Source organism: Prosopis cineraria, unplaced genomic scaffold (genome assembly GCF_029017545.1).
Source record: "Prosopis cineraria cultivar Desert tree isolate PC_DT_omini unplaced genomic scaffold, ASM2901754v1 PC10, whole genome shotgun sequence".
Lineage (NCBI taxonomy): Eukaryota > Viridiplantae > Streptophyta > Magnoliopsida > Fabales > Fabaceae > Prosopis > Prosopis cineraria.
Window position 1 is genome coordinate 3,610,933 of NW_026555341.1, and position 23,172 is coordinate 3,634,104.

The following is a 23,172-nucleotide window of genomic DNA, read 5'->3' on the forward strand; positions in this document are numbered from 1 at the left end:
TAATACATTGCCTTTAAAGCCCTAGCATTTGGTGGGCACTACGTAGGCCTTTCTTTATTCTTTCTTTTTTGTTCTTTATCCATATATGCATGCATGTGAGGCCTTCTTGTCGATCATTTTCCACGTACTGGGCCTATATGGTGTCCTTCCATGCAAGATCACTCAAGACAACCACTATTCCGCCACTTCTATCAATTCACCTCATAAGATTCGCTTTCTAAATTACTAGACTTAGCTACAGAGACGGATCCACCCTGCTTCCCACACCCCCCAAGGTACAAAAAATTGGTTAAATTTACTTGGTTTTTCTTTGTAAAAAAAATGTTAAAATTAATTTTAGGCCCCCCATAATAAGTTTTGCATTTTGCCCCCCCTAAAGCTGGTTCTAGATCCATCCCTGCTTAACTACAAACCAAATTGACGGTAAATAGCAGGTTCAATTATTTATTTCACATGGATTAGGACTTGGACGTAGAAGTTTTGAAAAATCACTAGCGTGTTTGACAAGATATATCAACGAGTAGAAGTTTGAAAGGCTAGTTCAATTTGGAAGAAAAACAGTTAGGTCGAACCATGTAGAAGCGCATGCAAACCGAGATTCTAACATAGTACAATAACTGTGCATGTCATATATATATAATCAATATTAGCCAACCATGCTGATGCTAATGATTCATGAAGTTGTTGAAGGGGTTTTCAGTCAGTTTAATACCATAGCATTTCACGATAGGATGTTTCCTCTAGCGGAAAGGTGGCATTAATTTATTATTTTTTCTCTGTGTACTGTTAAAGAATTATAACTAGATGACATGTATATTTTCCATTGATAAGTCCTAGTATGTTGAATATGACTTCTATTGAGAAAAAAATGCTGAACTATGTCCTAGTTTCAATATAACTTTTTGCGCATGAAAGTTCATATATGCTAAAGTTGTGATGACGAAGGATGTTGATGGGTGCCTGGTAATATATATAACATATCGTTCACAAGCAGCAAGTATATATTCTTGAGTTTCGTTAATTTTAGCATGTCATTGACAGGGAAAAACATTTATGAACTGCGAGATGGTTTGGCTGTGTCGATGTCTAAGAATTTTATTTCTGTAAGTGCCTAATTATTGTGCTATGAGATTATTTTGATTTGGAAAAATATACCCCTAACCTAGTCCTTCCCGTAAGAAAGGGACACACACATCCACACACGAACACAAGCTTGTCAACATTAGGTTCGAACTTAAGACTTCTTTCAAGAAAAGAAAATGACTTTTTTGCTAAGAACTAATTAACTATTGATTCAAAATTTTAGTTAAAAGACGAGATCAGATAATAATTTGGAAGAGTTCTTGTTCTTAGCTAATTATAAGAGTATAGACATCTATATATATAATAGAAAATCTATAAAAATCTGCACTATTTATGCAGTACCTCTTGCTTCAACTTTGGTAAAAAGTATAGGCTCGCAGTTTTGTTCAAATTAAAACATATGGTGTTCCTATCCATGTTTATTGTGTTCCTGACTCTCTGACCTGACCTTGAAGGTTTTTTTACATCCTGCAAATTATTTCATCTCCGTCAATTGTTTATATATCCAACATTTATTGCTCAAACAGATTGGCATTATTATGTTACGCATGAGACCAACAGAATAATAATAGCACTTCTTGTCAATGCATCCTGTGAAGTTTAAACTAGTGGTATTGGAGATAGAGTCCCTGCTTTTTTTCGATCGGACTTTATAGCAGTTCAGAATAATTGAAGTATAGCTAGCTTTGACGTTTACATCTGAATTCAATGTATGTGCTTTTCTATCAGCCTGTTACGTTCAATTCGATGTTTCCACTACCAAATCCTCTCACATTGATGGCATTGTTTGTGTCTAGCTGTACACTCTGCGGAATAATATACCTTGTAGTTAGTATCGTCATTCATCGGAAACGCACCCACAAATGAACCACTGATGAGCAATGGTTTTCTAAAATTCACTACCTTTATAAGTATATATCATTAAAACTTTAAATTCTGAAAATCCATATATTGACAACTATTCAACGTGTGGGATTCTGATCAGACATCTAATACTATGCCTAGTCACTATCGTGATTGATTCTGTTTATGCTATTTATATACTATTGTAAAAGAAAAAATAAACCAAGTTTGGATGAATATCCAAAATAAGACCAACTAATTACTCTCTCTGTCTTTATATATAAAATATTTTTAATCAAATTCTACATACCAATAAATAGTTGTTATTTAATTAAACTGACATAAAAATAAAATAATTTTTCAATTTTACCGCTAATAATATTATAATTAATATTATAATGGTGGTAGGAAAAATATATAATTAATGATTTATTTTATTTTTCAAAATAAAGATAAAATTGTTTAACTATTTAAAAATATCATTATCACCCTTTATATTTAGAGATAAAATAAATTTTTAAAAAGCATCTTATATATAAGGACGGAGGGAGTAAGAGCAAACTAAGGTTAATGACCTTTGGGTTTTCAGTAAATGTCTCTGACCCCTTCAGTTCCACCAAGCTTCCGTATACACATTTTATATATTAAGAATGAAAATCGGATCTTTGCTTTTTGCAATTCGATTAGGTAAGAAACTAAGAATACACACCAATAGCTAGCTGCACGTCCTTTAGCCCAAAATGGACCAACAGCTGTTGGTTACAGTAAAGTGAGTTCATACTCGTATTGATATCAGAGCAATTCAACAACCATAAGGAGATGAAATGTTTGGACCATAGTGGGGCTCTCATATGCCTTGAAGAGATGACGAGAATCTCATTGACAATGTTAACCAGTAGATATGAGGAAAAGGTATAGCCGCATTTGATCAATTGGTCTTCAATTTTCATTATGAATCAATTTCTGACAATTCAGAATTTGTCCTACGCGCGCTCGTTGGGTTTAGCCGAGTCACATGGGACAAGTTATAAAAATAAATTATCTTTAAGGGACCTGCATATAAATACGCTCAATTAAGCATATAAATCTGTCATCCATGCTAAATTCCTACCCAGCGGCCCTATTAATTGTTCTCTCCAAATTACTCATGAATTATCTCCTTCCCCATCTTATATTAACTTGAGCTTCAGAGTCCTTAACGGAAGTCTCGATTTCCTCTCGGTTCGTTCCGCCACCAAATTACAAGACACATTAAAGACTTCCCACTTCCCATCACCCAAATACGACCGATCTTACTCTATTCTCATTTATCGGCTCCAAAAGATCGTTGAGCAACGACGTTTAAGGATGAGCACTGAAAACATATGTATATATAATTGAAGACAAGCAATTAATTTGATTGGTTTTTATTCAGTTGCTTGTTCCCAAGAGTAACCTCGGATTCTTTCAAGATCGTTGGAAACGCTGGTCCTCATTCTGTTATTGCTTCATTAGTAAGGTGGCATTACTTTCATGAATTTTTAATGATTCTTTTTTATCCAATATTTTTAATGATTATGTATAGACGGTGAATAAAACAATGTCACTATAAAGCAACTGTCATGGCGTAAAAAGAATTAAACCATTCACCTACCCTTCGGATAAAAAATTGCCCACACACTGGCTACTGGCTACTGGCAACAGACACGAAGAACCATCAGGAAAACAAAATCTCAAATATAATTCTAACCAACCACATCAAATTAAAACCCACTCATTCATATCCTTATTTTATGTCATCTCCACGTGATAGCTGCACCGCGATACATTTCTATAATATAATGACGACCTTAATCTTGTATTGTTTTACGTGCCCACTCAAAAAAAAATGTTTTTCCCGTTTCATAGCACAATTATTACTTAAATGTTATAATTTATATTTAGCCCAAAAAATCTTCATGCAAGAAACCCGCTTAAGAGTCTATTCTTCGACTATAACGAGATTAATGCCATTAACTTGGGCCGTTGCTGCCAGACCGGAACTCGCTCTTCTGGGTTGAGCCGGCTCCTATCGTTTTCGCAGATACAACAATCCACGAAAGTGCAAAAGGCCGCGTGGTTCATCTGACGACCAGACTTGGACAATTTACGTGCTGACCTGGCGAGACACTGGGCCCCTCCTGTCGGCCCAAGGTACCAGTCCCTACGGGTTTTATGGCCCACATGTCTCCCGTTGAAGCTGCAATATAAAATGGATCAGTCTTTTGTCTCCGAACTAGCATCTCTCCGTCAGCGTCCTTCCAAAGTACTACTCTATGTCTATATCGCTCCGGCCTGCCAACGTGGACTATGACATGGCACAATTGTTTTAGGCTGTCCCAGTCCACCACAACTATAAAAAAAACCCTTCGCCCTTTCACCTATACCATCCATCACCGAGCTAGCCACCTCGCTACCTTTCACACTCTCTTTCTCGTGCTATTGTGCTTGCTATCCCACCATGGCCATTGATTGTGGTTTGCCATCCCCTCTCGGACCTCCACCCTGTGAGAAGGACGCCAAGGCTTTGCGGTTCATTCAAGAGATGACCCAAAACACGGACTCGGTCCAAGAGAGGGTCTTGAGCGAAATACTGAGTCGAAACGCCGACACGGAGTATCTCAGGCGGTTTCAGCTCAATGGAGCCTCGGACCGTGACACTTTTAAGTCCAAGGTACCTGTTGTTACTTACGAGGATTTGCAGCCTGATATCCAACGGGTTGCCAACGGCGATCGCTCCTCCATCTTTTCCTCTCATCCCATCTCCGAGTTCCTCACTAGGTCAGTCCTTTAATTTTCCGTTTCTTTGGTATTAATTCATTTTATATTTCTTTATTATACTTTGACTAACTGACATAAATCGTACTGTTGAAACCGTAGTTCTGGAACATCGGCTGGCGAGAGAAAATTAATGCCAACCATCAGTGAAGAGATGGACCGTCGTCAGTTACTGTACAGTCTTCTGATGCCTGTGATGAACCTGTGCGTTTCTCTTTTGACTTTCCGTTTTCGTTATTTGTTTTTATTGCATCTATTCCTTGAATGTTGGAGCGTGCAACTAATGCAATTATTTTCCTTTAATCTAATTATTATGAAGGTACATGCCGGGGTTGGACAAAGGGAAGGGGCTGTACTTTCTGTTTATCAAGGCAGAGACGAAGACTCCTGGAGGATTAGTGGCTCGTCCGGTACTCACAAGCTATTACAAGAGCCAACAGTTTAAGAACAGACCCTATGACCGATACAATGTGTACACTAGCCCAAACGAAGCCATACTTTGCCCCGATTCCTTCCAAAGCATGTACACCCAGATGTTATGCGGCCTCATCATGCGCCACGAAGTGCTCAGAGTCGGAGCCGTTTTTGCCTCTGGCCTTCTTAGAGCCATTCGATTCCTTCAGCTAAATTGGCAACAATTAGCCCTTGACATCTCCACCGGAACACTCAACCCCAAAATCACTGACCCTTCTGTTAAGGATTGCGTGGCCAAAATCTTGAAACCCAATCCAGAACTCGCAGATTTCATAACAAAAGAATGCTCCGGTGAAAACTGGGAAGACATCATCACCAGAATCTGGCCTAACACAAAGTACCTTGACGTGATTGTCACGGGTGCTATGGCTCAGTATATTCCCACTCTAGACTATTATAGTGGTGGCCTGCCTAAGGCTTGTACCATGTACGCATCTTCCGAGTGTTACTTTGGGCTTAACCTAAAACCTATTTGCAAGCCTTCTGAGGTGTCCTATACCATCATGCCAAACATGGGTTACTTCGAGTTCTTGCCGCAAGATGACTCGTCCCCTTCAACTCTCTCACGGGACTCGCCTCCTCGCCTTGTGGACCTAGCCGACCTCGAAGTGGGTAAATACTACGAGCTCGTTATCACCACCTACTCTGGTCTATGCCGTTACCGTGTGGGCGATATCCTCCAAGTCACGGGGTTCCACAACAAAGCCCCACAGTTCCGGTTCGTGAGGAGAAAAAACGTGCTTTTGAGCATTGACTCTGACAAAACCGACGAGGCCGAGCTGCAAAAGTCCATCGAAAACGCCTCGGTGTTACTGAAGGAGTTTAAGACTAGCGTGGTGGAGTATACGAGCTTTGCTGAAACACAGAGTATTCCGGGACATTATGTTATTTACTGGGAATTATTAGTGAAGGAGCCCTCCAACCCGCCTACAAATGAAGTGCTGAACCAGTGCTGCCTAGCCATGGAAGAAAGCCTTAACTCGGTTTATAGACAAGGAAGAGTGGCGGACCACTCTATTGGACCGTTAGAGATACGAGTGGTGAAGAATGGTACCTTTGAGGAACTGATGGACTACGCCATTTCAAGGGGTGCCTCTATCAACCAGTACAAAGTACCGAGGTGTGTAAGTTTCTCGCCCATAATGGAACTTCTCGACTCTAGAGTGGTCTCTGTTCATTTTAGCCCAGCTGTTCCCCACTGGACTTCGGAACGTCGTCATTGAGTATGTCTGAATTGGGGGGGGGGGAATCAAAGCAACGAACAGGATTTATGCATCTTTCGAAACTGTAAGTAACCTCTATGGATGACTCCTAGTTAATTTGGTTTCATGTATCTCTTGAAAGTGCAGTTCTCCTTTCTCTTCCCTTTTTTTTTCTTGTGGCTTTATTGAATATGGTGGTAATTGTGCTTTTGTGTCTGTGAAAATAAGTTCAGAAGTGGGTGCACGCGATGAAATTGTCAAATAGATGCTTGTTCCTTTGTATGAAAATCATGTTTAATTAATTAGTCTTGAAGTTTAGGAAAGACGTTTAAATTAAAGCTCAGCTCAGATGAGGCATGTGTTGGCGTACGTCCCTGGATTTGGTAATTTTTGGGAAGCAAAGATTATTTGAGGCGGCATCAAAAATTCTAGTTACCCACTGTTTCATTCTATAGGCTCTATGTGGCTGTACTGAGGTGCACGTGCTAGATGTTCTGTTTGCGAGACTAGGTTTACCATTCGCGGGAAAGTATTACGAGTCCGCAAAGTAAGAAGCATATGGTTTTTAAATAAAATTATTCTTCGGGGCCTTATTACATTTTTGGAAGCATGTCGCAAGACTTTTGTACCAAACTGATGCTGATGGTTTAGTGGGTGGCTGCGTGGGGGGACTTGATTTACTCTAACGTTTGACAGCGTTAATTATTAATTACCCACACCACTCATCTACTAAACAATAATATTCAATTAGCCTGATGAAGTTTGATTCGGTGGCACTTTCCAACTAACGTAGTTGACCCACTGTTATCCTGTTTGACCCGGGAAGTATCTATGACACCACCAACTATGAAGAAAAAGTGGAACATTTTTGTTAACTTCGGAGATCATTTTGAAACTGTAAATTTTTTGCTTTAAAGATTGAAATGGGAACGGGAAATGACGTTATTATTATTTATAATTTTTACGTGCTCATTCAATTCGTCCTACAATCACAGTTGATGTCTAACACAAAGATAACTATGAATATGGTGGATATTCTTTCGGTCATGCGACATGTTAACTTTGATGAATTTGGACCTAGTCCTCCCGAATACACTGGACGCGAAAAAAGTTCCGGGTGAGCGTTCGCGTAGTTGACTGTAGTATATATTGATCGGATTGGTTGGGTCAGATCACTTTCTTGATAAAAATTAATTGGTATAAGTTTTAAAATAGCTTATTAAAAATGAATTTTTATATAAATGTTTATAAAATCATATTATATTTTTATAAAAAATATTTTTGTATAAATATGTTTTGAATCAAAATACCTAATAATAACTCCTGATCCACTTTATCCAAATTTTATTTTGGCTTGACTCGATGTGATGAGACGAGATCGAACATCAACGAGCTGAGCGATTTGCTTACCGCAAGATATGGGTGTGCGGGCGTGTAAGTTACCCTTTAAGTATGTCGGAAGAGCTCGAAATAAATGTCACCATTTAATTCTTGCTTAACGAGTCGTATATAGTACTTGACTTGTGGGGAAAAACCATAGGAAATTAAAGTTGCATTTATTTTAATCATAGAATAGTACTCATCCATCTTAATTTTAAAAATATTTTTAGATAAAATTATATACACGAAATAAATCTCATTAAGTATATTTGCTCCCTTCAAATTTAAAGGATTAAATTTTGGTGTGACTTTTAAGCATTATCTATACAAGCGCGTACTTTCATAAAGATATAATACATTTTTAAAGCCATAAAACCGGTGTCATTTTTACGGTCATTGAGAGAATTAAATATGTCGATCACGTTTGATTAGTGAAGCTTCTATATGTATGTATGTATGTACACGTACCCCACTAGCTTGGCTGAAAAAACGTACTTTACTACAATCTCATAGTGAAGGGGTCTGTTTAATTAGAAGAGAGGCAGGCGACTTCTTAGTTCTTGCAATATTAAAAAGAAAACTACTAGTAAACTTCGAGATAATTGTTACAGTGATTAGTATACATACGCCGCTCTTAATTATTCATGCATTGAAGTCAAAGCTAATTAATGATTAATCCAAGTTGTAACCATATGAGTTAAAGTATTTTATTGGCCCAAAAAGTTTTAAAGAAGTATTTGAAGTGGACATAGTTGCCGACATAATTAGAGAATGGTTACCAGCTCTCTGATATTGCTTAACTATTCTATGGGCTACCATATGCAAGCTGTATTTAATTACTTCATGATCGTTAGTTTTGCCTAATTGACTCAATGCTTTTGACAACAAAGTCACATGCATATGTTAATTGAAGAATGTTTAATTGAGGAAATGCTGTAATAAGTCATGAGACGACGAAGATAATTACTATAAAACTTTCGAAAGTGTGCATGCGACTCACGATGAATGTCTTTTTCTGTCACGTAGAACAAGAAAGAGGTAGTAGCAATGAATGAGAGCATCAGAAAGATTGTTTCAGGCCGGAGGAAAATATATATCCCAATAAAGGCGTAATACACACAGACCAGCTTTTCCAGGTTAATTGAATCGAACAGCAGGCAATTGAATATGTTGTAGTTGGTGTGTCCGGAACAAGGTTTTTTAAAGCGACCGGAAGCTGCTAAAGTAAAATCTTCGAATGTCTTCCTGTCTGGTAAATCCTCATTAAATCAAACTCGGACCCTTTCCGATCCTCGGTAGTCAGGTTTGAACACAATATCTAGTCCCAGCAAAAGTTCATAAAAGCGTTACAATAAAGCTCACTTAAAGCGTATATAATTGCAATATGGTAAACCGGTGTACCCTTTGAGAGTGTATAGTAAATAACTCGTTAAACTTTGCTGCTTAAAATGGTCGTAATGATGGTCGTGTCGCTTGCATCCTCAACATTCTTTACCGCAAATAGCTGATGTTCTCTCTTTATAACGACGGCAAGCAATGGTCACTTTGGAGGCCTGAAAACTCAGGGCTTGAATAATAGAGAAGATTTTCAGTGTTGGGTTGGGCTGGACGATTATTGCTGAGCCGACTACAGCTTCAGGTCAGGCTTTTATTTATTAGGAAGACAAAAAAATGGACCACGTGTATTATTGTTCTCTTATCAGTGTATCCTAACATCTTCGTGGATGTTCTGATTCACTATATTTTCCCTTGTTGCTTAACTGCCTCGGACATTTTGACCTGCTTTTTTTATTCCTTTAATTCACTATCCCTTCTTTGATATGCAAATAAGAAGGAAGAAAGGGACTTGACATCTGCTGAAATAGTTGGACCACCATGTTGTGCCAGTTCTGGCTATCCTTTTCTAACTAATTAAGTAGAGTCTTTCATGCGTACCAGTGGGTGACAATAACTCATTTAGTTTGAGCTCAAACAATGACTTGGTTCGTTGATCCTTCATATATGCATGCACACGTATAACTATTGCTTGAATAACATCCTTCAATTTATTATAGCTTGTGCTTTTTTCAAAATTCACCAACAAAATTCTCACATTTGCAAAATTTGAAATGATAATTTTGTAGGTTAATGATAAAACCTCACTAATTGGATTAAACTTTGTTGATGGGCAAAACATTTTAAAGCCTTTTTTGTATTCACGTGTAGTAGTTACCATTGAAGACCGGACATGGTTACCTAGTCAGGCAACCTCATGACTCAGTATTGGGCCTTCTCCGACAAAACCTTATCCACGAGAGGATGATACGTGGTCCAGGGCACGATAAAAGGCCTGCCAGTAATTAATTCTTGACCTTGAAGACGAATATGACGTGCCCGTTGTTAAGCCACGTTATTAAGGTCAGGGATGATAATATAATCCTAAGACGTTTCATTCGACGAGCATTTTCAACTAGATTAAAGCAGGAAAAATGTTTTTTAATTAACTTCAACACGTGGCTACATGCACAAGTATTACGATATATAAAGTCACTATTTGGTTAAGTCTAAATAAAGTAGTCTGATTTGGAATTGATTAAATTTTTAAAGCTTAAGAGATGTAATTGACATCTTGATTAAAAAAAGAGAAAGAGATATAATTGTAATGAAAATGAATGTGCAGATGTCAAAATGACAATTTCTTAGTTTGATGAGAGTTTTAAAAACAAGGATTAAATATTAATTTGGATCCTGAACTATAGGTCTAACAGAAATTTAAATCCTAAACTTTAAAAAGATGCATTTTGAACCCTAAGTAATTAAAGCTGAAATAATTTGACCCCTATCATTAACTTTCAACAAACATATATCAAATTCATTTGGAGAAAATTGCACTTTAAGCCTAAATTTAACAGATATTTGTTTGGAATTCAAGATGCACCTTTTTAAAAATTTAGGATTCAAATCACCCCCAAGCCTATAGTTTATTATCCAAACTCCATATTAATTCTTAATAATTTCACACGTTTTCCAGGATATGAGAAGAAGAAATTTAAAAAAGATAAATAATAATGATGATGAAATTATATAAAAGAAGGTTGTAAATTGTAATAACAAGTAAAGAAATTTTTGGTGAAGATTATGGTGGGTATAAATGAAATGGTGTCGGGTTGACTATTTTTATTCTTGTTGGATGAGGTTTTGATAGGCAATCAGTGATAGTAATAGGAGCATACCATAATCTTTTGCTATAAGCACACTTTTATATTTTTTCGTATTTATTCTTTGACATAATAAAATTTGATAATAATATCGGTGAAAAAAAAATTATCATTCTTTGTTGGAAAAAAAAAATCTAAAGTAGATCTCTCTTCATACATTTTTTTCTCTGTCTCTTTATTTATCATAAAGGCATTTAGTTTTGTTTTATAAATTTTTACTTTCATCAATCAATTCAAACTAAGAAACTTACACACTCCTTTAAAATCTTTTTAAAAATTTATATAATAGGCAAAATACATTTTCTCGATTACTATTAAATTATTATTGATTGGAGTGCATTTTTTAAAATACAAAAGGATTAATATGCATTTTTGACCTTGAACTATGGGTCTAAGGGCGATTTGAACCTAAACTTTTTAAAAGGTGTATTATGAATCTTAAACGATTAAAGTTGAAGTAATTCAATTCCTATCGTTAACTTTCAACAAACTTCCGTTAAGTTGGGGCCTAAAGTATAATTTTTTTTAAATGAATTTAATAGATGTTTGTTGAAAGTTAATAATATGGATCAAATTGCTCTAACGTTAATTGTTTCAAATTCAAAATGCCGCTTTTTAAAGTTTAAGATTTAAATCACCTCTGAACTTATAATTCAATGTCCACATTAATATTTAACCCTAAAAACAAATGCCTCAAATTAAGCTCTCAATATTTATTGTTATTATTCATGATGGCAAGCTCAAAGTTTGAAAAGTTACACAAGTAAATGAGTACTCTTAGAAGTCGCCTGTATAGTGTTCATATCCTCCACGAGACAACTACAAACATGTTCAGCATCTAAAGTATTATTTTATCTAGCTTCATCATCAGCTTTGAGTGATTTGATCCAGCGAAAGTCAGACCACTACATCAACTTTATCGAGTGACAGTCTAGTAAACAGGCCCATGAATCTCTCAATTTTTTTATTGAATCATGGATTAAAGTACATTCGTTTCATTTTTTTGTATTTCAAGAGAAACTATTACATGCTTCCTCTTTTATAAATAAAACTATGAACTTAAAACAATATTTATTAAACTTTGTTTCAACTTATCTATCATAAAATTAATTATAGGGATGATTTAACCTTGATTTTTAAATTCAAACATAATTATCATTCTTAATTAACTTTATTAAAATGTATTGGCTGATTATTTTTCGTTTATGTATGAATTACTTTTGTTTATTCTTCTATCCTCTAAATTTTTTACGAGATTCATTCAATTCAACTCACGATTAGGGATTTGGTTTATTATATGAATTCCGTTTCCAATAAAAAAATGGACTTGTTAAGATCAACAAAATCATTCATCATCTTGCCAAGTTTCTGGGCCAGTGTTCCTGTAATATCGGGCCACCAAAGTTACAACGAAACGACGGCTTGTCAATGAAAGGCCCTGATATTATTTATCATCGTGACTCGTGAGACGTGCTCTTACTGCCAACGCAACCAAGGACGATGACGTGGAAAATGGAATTCACGTTGCAAGAGGCATGTGCTCTGCCTCTACCAGATTACTTCATATCCTGTCCTGGCATGCTTTTGCTCCCTCTTATGGGAATCTTATCTGTCGGGACTCGGGACTCGATGACAAACCAAATTACGCATCGCATCCCTCTAGGAATGGATTTAGGTAATGCCCATTGGTATGTGATATACTAGGAGTTAGTCATACCTGTCCCCGCTAAAACTACAGGTTTGAGCTTTTTTTTTCCAGAGGTGGGGTGCGCCTGGCCCGTGCAACAGTGCAACGCATGGACGGCGCTTGAAGATATCAGGAGCAAGCTACCGTAATGCACCCTCCTCCTGAAAAAATTAATTTAATATCATGTGGGCCGATGGCTCACGATATTACACCTGATCTTAACCAAAAGGCTGAGAAAGGTATCTACAGGTTTAAGCTTTCAATCAAAGGAGAAAGACAATAGATGGCTCTTTGTTTCGGCTTCTTATAAGATAACTGGAAATAATGTTCAGTTATGATGTGAAATTCGTGAGGCCGGAAGTGAAAACCGAAAAAGTCAAGTTAGTACGGAACCGTTTTGAGAGATTATTGTAATAGGGGGCCACGAGCCAAGGCTTGGCAAGCCCAACAAACCCCAGGAGAGCAACTTTTTTCACTCGCCATGCTGCCCTTCCTAATCTTAAATATTACAGATATAATTTTGATAATGTTGTAAATAAATTTCTTCTTCAGATATTTTATCACTTCAATTTTCCTTAAATTTAATTTATAAATCCACTATACTCATCTTTTTTATCCATTTATAATAAGATAAATTTTTTTAATTTAAAAAATGGACAATTTAATCTTTTCTTATTTTAAGTACATATACAAATTAATATTATATTAAATTTCATTTTCATACCAAACACACTTTTAAAACTTAATGCTATTCTGATTCTGATTTTAATTTCAACTTCAATTTTAATTTTAATTTTATTAAAAATTCTTCCATCATACCAAACGAAACCTCGTTACTCCCTCCATTAAAAAATATAAAATATTTTTAACTGAATCTTGTTCCTTAATAAAATAATTATTTATCTTTAAATTAACACCATCTTTCTATAGTTACCCTTATTTAATAAAGTATTTTACTCTAAAATAAATATAAAGTAATTTACTCATAGGGATATTTAAAAAAAAACATAATGATTGTGTCTTAAAACATTAAAAATATTTTATATTTTTTAATATTTATTTTTTTAAAAAATACCTTATATTTTTAAATAAAGAAAAATCGTAAAGCAGAAGAAAAGAATATCATGTTTGGAGTAGGAGGGATTTGAGTTTAAAACCAAAATCCATTGCGTATGCATACACAATATTTTATGTGTTTGAAGCAAAAAATTTTATCAAAACTCTTTTAAAATCCTAAATACCTAAAATACTCTAATTGTTTCACATCTTAATCATTCTTTTTTAATATTATTCAAATATCTGGACAACTCATTTTTATTGGTGGGAATTTTTTATATTATCTAAAAGATTTTAAACACATGCCCCATTTTAAATGTAAAATTCAAAATTCAAAATCGTCATATACTATGGAATGCTTATTGCACAATGATTGTTGCCTGCAAGTATAGTGCTTACACATGCATGCTGTTGAACGTCCGTTTCAACGAAGAGTGGTCGTTGGCCCAGCAAAAAAACAAAAAAAATGATGAGCGGTCACTCACTCCTGGCCCGTGTGTGCGCATGCCATCCACGAACAAGACGCTTTCTGGCTAGTGTCCCCCACACAACTGGCTGCAGCTCAATCCGTGACTACACGAACATGTCATCATAATGAAAAGTATATTTATTTATTAACAATTAAAAATAAAAAAAATTCATACACTTAACCTTATATAATTATAATATTTATTTATAATTAAATAAAGATATATAAATATTTTATAAATTATTTATTTCATAACAGTATTATTATTAATATTTTTAACAATTTAAATTCACTTGTCTTAATTTGTTTTGAATAAAATATATTAAATATATAAATTTAAATATATTAATGTTACCCATTAAAAATTTGAATTTGTTGCCTTAAATAATTGCCTGCGCAATTTAATCTTGTTCTGGTTTTATTTTCTGTCTCGTTTTTCTATCAGTCATGCGTCATGACGCCTTGATTAATTAGGGATTTTTAATGTTAATGAGGCTATTTATATATCATAAACATTATATAGGAGTATATCACTAATAATACATTTTTCTCATGTTGATAATTTATTTATCAGAATAATCACACAAGAATAATTATATATGTACATATAGGTTCTTATTGCTCGAGAAACTAACAGTGAAGCTGATTGCCTTGGCTAAGAAATATCTCTCTCTCTTCCTTTGGGGTTTTCATCGACTTTTTTGCTGATTTTTCTTGATGTTGTTTATTTGCATCCTGTTCTGTTTTGATTTCCGTTGCATATAAAAATAAATAAAAAACTACACATGATGTTTATCACCATATTATAAACTAAATAAATATTACTAGTCTATGTCAAGAGTAACTGCCAAAACCTTGGGGGAACAAAGAGATTTATCACCTATTCATAAAAAATTATAGGTACTGAATGCTGATTACGCTTATTATGGAGAATACCTTTTTTTTTTTTTTTTCCAATCAAAATAAATAAGACTGTTTTGTAAGGGGTGAAAGGCGTGAAGGGGGCTGCCATCCATTAAGTTACATGCCGGACGTTGCTAAGTTTCATTTTCATCACCATTCATCGCCATGATGTCTGGGATCCATTAAAAGGAGAAGAGGAAAGAAATTGAAATCGAAAATACTATAGCGGAGTTTTGATTTCTAATTTTATTTAAAATTTTAATTTATTTTTTTTGTTTTTATAAGTATTTTTAATCCTCTAACATTAATTTAATTTTAAATAATTATTTTTCATATCAATAATGTCTATTTATAAAATAAATTTAATATGTTAATATTTAAAAATTTTTATGAATATTTAAAAATTTAATATATAAATTTTTTGTAATGAAATTAATATATTAGAATTAAAGAATTGAAAAAAAATTCTATAAAATTAAATAATTAAAATGAAATCTTACAATTAAAATATTAAAATATACTTTAGTCAATTGAAATTGAAAATATAATTAAAAAATGGTAGATATGTAAAATAAATAAATCAATTACTATTTTCGATTGGAATCAATTATTATTTTTCGATGCAATCGCGTAATTCCTCCACAGTCCACACCGTGCATTCCTTTTTATAATTTTTTTTTTTTTAAAACACCCTTGGTGCCACAAAATGTTATAAAGACGAAGACTACCGGGTAGCCAGAAGCTCAAGCTCAAAGCGAATATCATCAGTTCATCGCTGATTACACTTCACTGTACCAAGCTGCGTTGAAGGCCTTGAGGGCGGGACCAAGAGGCCAATCTCTCCCTTTATTGCCTGCCATGCCTCCCCAAGATCACGACCACGAACAACCACTTTTAGTGGACTCTATCCCTGACAAACAAACAGCCGAAGCCGCTTACGATTCCTCCGAGAAAGTTGTGGTCGTCGGAATTGATGAGTCCAACACTGACTGCGACGACTCGGATCGTGTCCCGCCGTTTTCATGGAAGAAGCTATGGCTCTTCACTGGCCCTGGTTTCCTTATGAGCATTGCTTTTCTCGATCCTGGAAATCTTGAGGGAGATCTTCAGGCTGGCGCAATTGCTGGCTATTCCCTCTTATGGCTTCTCATGTGGGCTACGGCTATGGGGCTTCTGGTTCAGCTTTTGGCTGCACGGCTAGGAGTGGTGACTGGGAAGCATCTGGCTGAACTCTGCAGGGAGGAGTATCCAACTTGGGCGAGGATGATTCTGTGGGTTATGGCGGAGTTGGCTCTGATTGGGTCTGACATTCAAGAGGTTATTGGGAGCGCTATCGCTATCAGAATTCTCAGTAACGGTATTGTACCCCTTTGGGCGGGGGTCATCATCACAGCTTGTGACTGGTAAATAATTAATCTCATTTTTTTAGTGCTTGCAGTTGCTTTTCTTAGTTGATTTAAAAAAAAAAATCTGCTGCGTCCTCTGCTTCTACGAAGGACTGTACTTTGCACAAGGTTTTATGTTTTGGCTCTTCGAAATTTTTACTGGTTTTATCGGAAGCGAAGCTCTCAAAATATCTAATAGTGGCTTTGGCATTAGATGTTCTTGCTAGTATTTGCGGGATATTTAGTCCTTTTTTGGCTCAATGGAATATCATCTGAAATTTGGAGAGTAGTTGTTGTTGGATTGAGACCTCTGCTTGAGTTTAAAATGAAAATGCTTGTTGACGTCCTCAAACCATTGCCTTCATGATTTTTTCGCTCTCGAGTTTCTTGAACAATTTTGTTTATTTGCCTAACCATGTCGGCTGAAGTCAAAATAAACACTGGCATGTATTTGTTTCCTTGTTACAGTTTTATTTTCCTATTTCTTGAGAACTACGGCGTGAGGAAATTGGAAGCATTTTTTGCTGTTCTCATTGGTTTAATGGCCCTCTCATTTGCGTGGATGTTTGGTGAAACAAAGCCTAGCGGCAAAGATCTTCTTCTCGGTAGGGACAGAGAAGTTTATTTCTCTGCTTTGGATTACTTCTAATTTATTAGAAAATTAGTGTTCTTTTGCTTTATATCTGATGCAGAATCTGATTAACCTGTGTAGGTATTTTGGTTCCGAAACTTAGCTCCAGAACAATACAGAAGGCTGTTGGAGTTGTGGGTTGCATTATTATGCCTCACAATGTATTTTTGCACTCTGCACTTGTTCAGTCAAGACAAGTTGAGCAGGGCAAGAAAGGCCGAGTTCAGGAAGCGCTTAACTATTATTCTATAGAGTCAACTGCTGCCCTTATTATCTCCTTTATCATTAATGTATTTGTCACGACTGTGTTTGCAAAGAGTTTTTATGGTACTGACCTCGCAAATAGCGTTGGTCTTGTGAATGCTGGCCAGTATCTTGAAGAAAAGTATGGAGGTGGACTTCTTCCAATCTTATATATATGGGGTATTGGGTTATTAGCAGCTGGTCAAAGTAGCACTATTACTGGGACTTATGCTGGACAGTTTATAATGGGGGGTTTTCTTAATTTAAGGTTGAAAAAATGGATGAGGTCATTAATTACACGAAGTTGTGCTATCATTCCAACTGTGACAGTTGCTCTTGTCTTTGAAACATCAGAGGACTCATTAGATGTTCTAAATGAATGGCTTAATGTTCTCCAATCAATTCAAATCCCCTTTGCACTCATTCCCTTGCTCTTTTTGGTGTCCAAGGAGCACATAATGGGCGCTTTCAGAATTGGCCCTGTCCTCAAGGTATCCCTTTTTAGCAATTAGTTATGTTTATCATTGATCAGTTTATATTTTCAGTAAAAGAATTTGAAATTACAAATTATTCATTCGGTATGACATTGTTATCTGTATTTATGCCCTTGTGAGGATTAACTAATTCAAACTGCGACATTTAGTTGAAACAACTTAGAACTGGCCCAGTGCAGACCCTTTTATCTTGCACAATCGTCCTTATGTCCCAATTCTGTGTAGAAATTTAGTTCGATCTGATAGAGCTAATTTGTTTGCCTGGTTCCGCTTTCTCACCTTGAGGGTTACAGGGAGGTTGGGCTGTATCCATTGAACTCTTTTTGCTGATCTTGAAGACCTGTAGTGTGATCTACACTGTATACTTTACCAACATTCGTATTGTGGCGTGTTCATAAAGAATTAGAGGATATTCTGTTTTCAATAGCCTATTATGCGGTCTATTGGGTTTTGATCAATTTAGAGTAAATCATGAGGCTGATTAACAGGTTAATCCCAGTCAAAAACTGTCTGCAGCAACTTAGATGGACAGACGCGTCTCTTTGTATTGACCTGTGCTTATATATGCCTAAAAATAAATATAGTCTGTCAATGTGGTCTTTTCTGGAAAGATTGAAGGTTTGCCAAAATTTGACAACAGTTTCAAAGGCTTCTTTCCTTGTTTCTTTCTTTTTGTGTACTGGTGAATTGCCCCGTATCAGAGGGTTCTGATTGCAATATTTGTGGTGCGCCTTGCAAGCAACAGTATTTTAAACCATATATTCTCTGAACCTAGGATGCATTTATCTCGTGTGCCAACATCACTTGTACCTATATTGTAGTTTGGTGATGAGTTGAGTTTGTTTTGCCTTTTTTTTTTTCCTGGATTGAATTTCATAGTGGTTTTTGATATGAACACAGATCATCGCATGGTTTGTAGCTGCTCTAGTGATAATGATCAATGGGTATCTTATGCTAGAATTCTTCAACTCTGAGGTCAATGGAGTAATGTTTGGTGCTGTTGTGTGCGCTTTTACGGCTGCATACGTTGCATTTATACTTTACCTCATTTCAAGGGCCATCACCTTTTCCCCTGCGCAAAGTTCATTACAATCGAAGATGATTACTGACTCACAGAATTAAGTGATCAATCTGAAGCCAGGTTTACTGAAAGAGGGGCAAGCACCACTTGGCTCTAAGTTTTGGTTAGTCTGCAAGCACATTCATGCTTGTTACTTGTATAACAACTTGCTGCAGCAGGCAGTGGCACCTTATCGTTTGTCTATGCTTTCAGTTTGAACAAGTCATCAGTTGATGTTTCTGTCTTGCTGTCTGAATTCTATTGTACAGAGGAGCTATAGGCATGATGTAGTTGAGTGAAATCTTAGCAGCGATAGCATTCAAACGGCAAATGATAGCTCCTCTTCCTTCATTCTTTTTGGCTTGCTCAATTGTGCGCCTATGGTCTTATTCAAACTGTGCCACTTGTTAATAGTCAAACATGTCATGTCTCAAACTGTTGGGAATGTAATTGTTAGACTGTTATGTTAATGAAAATAATTTAAGAAGTTTTGAATCAAGTTTTTTTTTTTTATTCCAGCGTAAGGTGCCTAAAAAACTTGGAAGTATTAACGCCTTTCGCGCAGACTAACTACCTTGTTGTGTTGGAATGTTATTATCAATGATAAGCTCATGAGTATTTTGGTGATGCCTCTGTACTTTTTCTTCTTTCTTTTTTTCTTTCTTTTTTGTTTTTTTTTTTCACCTAAGGTATCCTACAATTGATAGTCATGAGATTAATCTTTTAAAAATTTTGAGCACCACTTAAGGGGTGTCTTCTCTTAAGAGATATTTTTTTATTCACTCATTTAGCAATCAATCCTTGAAATGATGCTTAAAAAGTCCAAACTACTATTATTTATGTCCAGATCTGAACATGATTGCATATCTCAAACTTAAATTTAAAATTTTAAAATAAATTAATTCAACTCTTTTAACAAGTTAAACCAAATGTTACTCGGTAAATCAAGTTGTATTTTATTTTGTTAAGTGGGTTGTCTTGTTTCTTTAAACAAGCAAAAAGAAGAAAACGAGACATGAGCATTCGTGATGTTCACTGTATTATTATTTTATTTTTTATTAAAATATGAATTCTGTTGTTTATTTATTAAAGTCAACACTTTTTTTTTAAATGCCTGACATAAAAAGAAATAAAAAAATGATAATAAAATCTCTCTAATATATATAAATAATAATTTGATTCTTCAAAATGTCATAATTTTTCTAAAGTTCTTAGAAACTTTTATGGTATTAATGAATTTATATAAATTATCAAATTGCCCTTGTTGAAAATAAATAATTCACAAATTTTGTTTAAATATTCAAAATTTTTTTTATATTCACAATAATGTAACAACAAATTATAACTTTACATGTTAAATTTTTTATTTGTTGTTGCATTGTTATGAATATTTAAATAAAAATTATTAATTATTTATTTTTAATAACGATAATTTGGTAGTTTATATAAATTCATTAATGACATAAAATTTTCTAGAAATTTTGGAAAAATTATGATATTTTAAGATATTAAATTATTATTTATATATTTTAAAAAAATTTATTATTATTTTTCAAAAAGAAATTCATGCATAACGTAACGCCAAATGTGGCTCACCCTTATCCATCTCTCTTTATTTCTTTAATCTTGGATTGCTTTCATTTGAAATGAGCGGGCCAATTAGTTTAGTGGAACCGATTCAATTTTCCTTAATTTATATTGAGACTTTTGTGGATAAAAAGAAACACATTAAGATAAAGTCATGCAAGCAAGCTCAACTTGACGGGCCAGCCTGTTAATTTTTATAAGTTGAGTTGATAAAGTGGCCTGAATAAAATTAGGTTGGCCCAACTTGTAAAAAACTTGCATGCTAGTTGGACTAACTTGTCAATTTATTTTTTCTTTTCTTTTTTTCTTTTTTTGTAAAAAAAAATTTGAGTGACAAGTAATAAATCTCATCTTTTCTCAAACATACAAATAAACAAGCCTGCATTGTAAGGGTGGAATGGTGAACTTTTTGACTTTTACTTGTGTGAAAGTTGTATCTTGAAATTATTGTTCACTTCACTGCTGCTTATTCTGTTTGTGTGTGGTTCATAGTTTTGAGTTTGATAACTAATAGCATTAGTTAAATTGTTAATTTGTTCTTTACCAAAAAGAAAATTGTTAATCTATTTGTGTGTGATTCATGATTTTGAGTTTGACAATGAATAGGATTAGTTAAATTGCAAATATAATGTTAATAAAGGGAAGGTGAAAATGCCTTTATACGTGCAACCTTTTTCTTTTACATGTTGAAGAAAATAAAGACAAGAACTTAATAATAGTATTTTGAGTATTGTGTTCGCTTAAAAATTGACTTGTTATTAATTTGGAGTTTAAGCAGACTTTAAACTCAAACAATGTGTTGTTGCACAATTTAAATTATAGAGACTGTATCTAAATGCTTGTTAATTGTTAATTTACTATGGAGTGTGGACTAAAATTTGCTTAATAGGATTCTTTGTTTTATTTATTTATTTACAAGTTGTATAACTACTAATTTGCCCTTAAATGTGAACTAAATATATATATTTATATCGTTTAAATTTTAAATTGTTAAAGAATAAATTTTGATATATTTTTGTGGGTTAGCTCATAAGCTAGTTAGTTTGTCAGAAAATAGGTTGGGTTAAATTTTTCAATCTATTTTATTTGACAAATTGATCCAACTTAACTTATAAAAATATTAGCTTGCATGAGTTGGCTTGTAGCCCATTTACCTAGTGCTACGCTAGGGGTTATTCCCATCTGAGATGATAGTTTGTGATATTGATATTAATAACAAAGAAACCAAGTAATCAACTCATGCTTATGAACCACTGCTCTTTGCCTTTAGCTAAGTGATCGGAACTTGATCTTTTTTATAAGCCCAATTATGAGAATGGCATGACTTAGTTACTTAATCATATATACTTAACATGTTTTAATATGATTATATCAAAACAAGAAAGTTTTAATGTGATGATAATATTAATAATAGAGTTTGTTATAAAATAAAGAATATGTAAAAAATAAATATATTTTAATTTAATTAAAAATAAATATATTAAATATACAAGGTTAAACATAGAAGCTTTTTTCCTTAAATCTATATTTTACACCCTTATCATTTTCTGTCACTGCGATCAATAAAAAATGACAATTCAAATTTAACAATAATTTACTTTTATATTTTAAATATGAAAACCATGAACAGCATATCCTACCTCAAGCTTTATGCGAAATACAAGCTCACAATCTAATTAGTAGCCCAAACACACGGCAAATTTGATAAATAAATTGTAACAAAACTCAGGTATATTAATAGAATTTTGATACATGAAAAGCTATTTGCTCCGATCCTATTTATATGACAGTACTTTTTAGTTGTTTATAAGTCACATAATGAAATATTCATCACAATTTTTTCTTTTTACATATAGAATGTTGAAAAGAGAAAATATATTATTAAAATAGGTATATTTAATAGAACTTATAGTTGATAATTTATTAAATTTTTAAATAGAATTAATAAATTTTAAGATTTTTTTATTATAGTGAAACATGTTAGGAGCAGTGTTTTAAAAACCGGACAATCCGACCAAGCCAACCGTCACTCACTAATCAAAATTAGTTGGACCAGTCTAACAATTGAATCGGATTGACCCAATCGATCTTGAGAGAATTGAATTTGACCCAAAAATTAGAGCAGGCCAACCCGATTCAAAGAAAAAAGAAAAAAGAAAGAAAATAAATTTAGATTAAGTCACTTAAATTCACATTTTTCTCTTTTAATTTTTAGTTCTTTTCTATCCTCTCTTATCTCATCTCTAATCTCTTCTCTATGGCCTAAGCTCAATATTTGACCTCTTCTCCAGCCTGCTTCCAACTTTAGCAATCTCGTCTTTAGCATCAAGATTGAAAACTCGTGAGTTGTGATATGATAACGTGCTTCTAACTCTAATATTTTGCTTCGAGATTACGAGCTTGTATCAATATGCCTCTGCATCTAGCTCCAAAGATCCAAGCGTCTAGCCTTTAACATTAAGATCATAAGTACCATCAACAAATTAATATTTTATTTATATAATTGCGTATATAAATATTATTTTTATGTCACCGATTCAACTTTTGATCTAATCAGTTAAATTATGAAAATCTCACTGCTCTTTTCAATTTAACATCCAGTCTAAGTTTTAAAATATTAGTTTGGAGTGATTTATAAACATGACTATATACATCTCTATTTTTACTAGGAAATAAAAATAA

General features: G+C 34.2%; 2 protein-coding genes and 1 pseudogene across 2 annotated transcripts; 2 read left to right on the plus strand and 1 right to left on the minus strand.

Annotated features, from left to right (window-relative positions):
• Positions 1 to 4,350: 4,350 nt before the first annotated feature.
• LOC129284534 (probable indole-3-acetic acid-amido synthetase GH3.1) lies at positions 4,351 to 6,726 on the plus strand. Its single transcript, XM_054920045.1, has 3 exons — positions 4,351 to 4,725; positions 4,825 to 4,926; positions 5,042 to 6,726. Exons 1-3 carry the CDS (start codon positions 4,406 to 4,408, stop codon positions 6,417 to 6,419), a joined length of 1,800 nt encoding a protein of 599 aa, XP_054776020.1. The 5' UTR covers positions 4,351 to 4,405; the 3' UTR covers positions 6,420 to 6,726.
• A 6,010-nt stretch (positions 6,727 to 12,736) lies between these two features.
• LOC129284663 (U2 spliceosomal RNA) lies at positions 12,737 to 12,905 on the minus strand (annotated as a pseudogene).
• Positions 12,906 to 15,814: 2,909 nt separating this feature from the next.
• LOC129322930 (metal transporter Nramp3-like) lies at positions 15,815 to 19,402 on the plus strand. Its single transcript, XM_054969399.1, has 4 exons — positions 15,815 to 16,493; positions 16,944 to 17,080; positions 17,188 to 17,840; positions 18,744 to 19,402. Exons 1-4 carry the CDS (start codon positions 15,949 to 15,951, stop codon positions 18,963 to 18,965), a joined length of 1,557 nt encoding a protein of 518 aa, XP_054825374.1. The 5' UTR covers positions 15,815 to 15,948; the 3' UTR covers positions 18,966 to 19,402.
• The last annotated feature ends 3,770 nt before the right edge of the window (positions 19,403 to 23,172 follow it).

What these genes read in the sequence shown, in the direction of transcription:
- LOC129322930 (XM_054969399.1), top strand. Translation starts at nt 15,949, where the DNA reads ATGCCTCCCCAAGATCACGACCACGAACAACCACTTTTAGTGGACTCT. An exon ending in CGGCAAAGATCTTCTTCTCG is followed by an intron (nt 17,081 to 17,187) that starts GTAGGGACAGAG and finishes TAACCTGTGTAG; the next exon opens with GTATTTTGGTTCCGAAACTT. An exon ending in GAATTGGCCCTGTCCTCAAG is followed by an intron (nt 17,841 to 18,743) that starts GTATCCCTTTTT and finishes ATATGAACACAG; the next exon opens with ATCATCGCATGGTTTGTAGC.
- LOC129284534 (XM_054920045.1), top strand. Translation starts at nt 4,406, where the DNA reads ATGGCCATTGATTGTGGTTTGCCATCCCCTCTCGGACCTCCACCCTGT. An exon ending in ATCTCCGAGTTCCTCACTAG is followed by an intron (nt 4,726 to 4,824) that starts GTCAGTCCTTTA and finishes TTGAAACCGTAG; the next exon opens with TTCTGGAACATCGGCTGGCG. An exon ending in CTGATGCCTGTGATGAACCT is followed by an intron (nt 4,927 to 5,041) that starts GTGCGTTTCTCT and finishes ATTATTATGAAG; the next exon opens with GTACATGCCGGGGTTGGACA.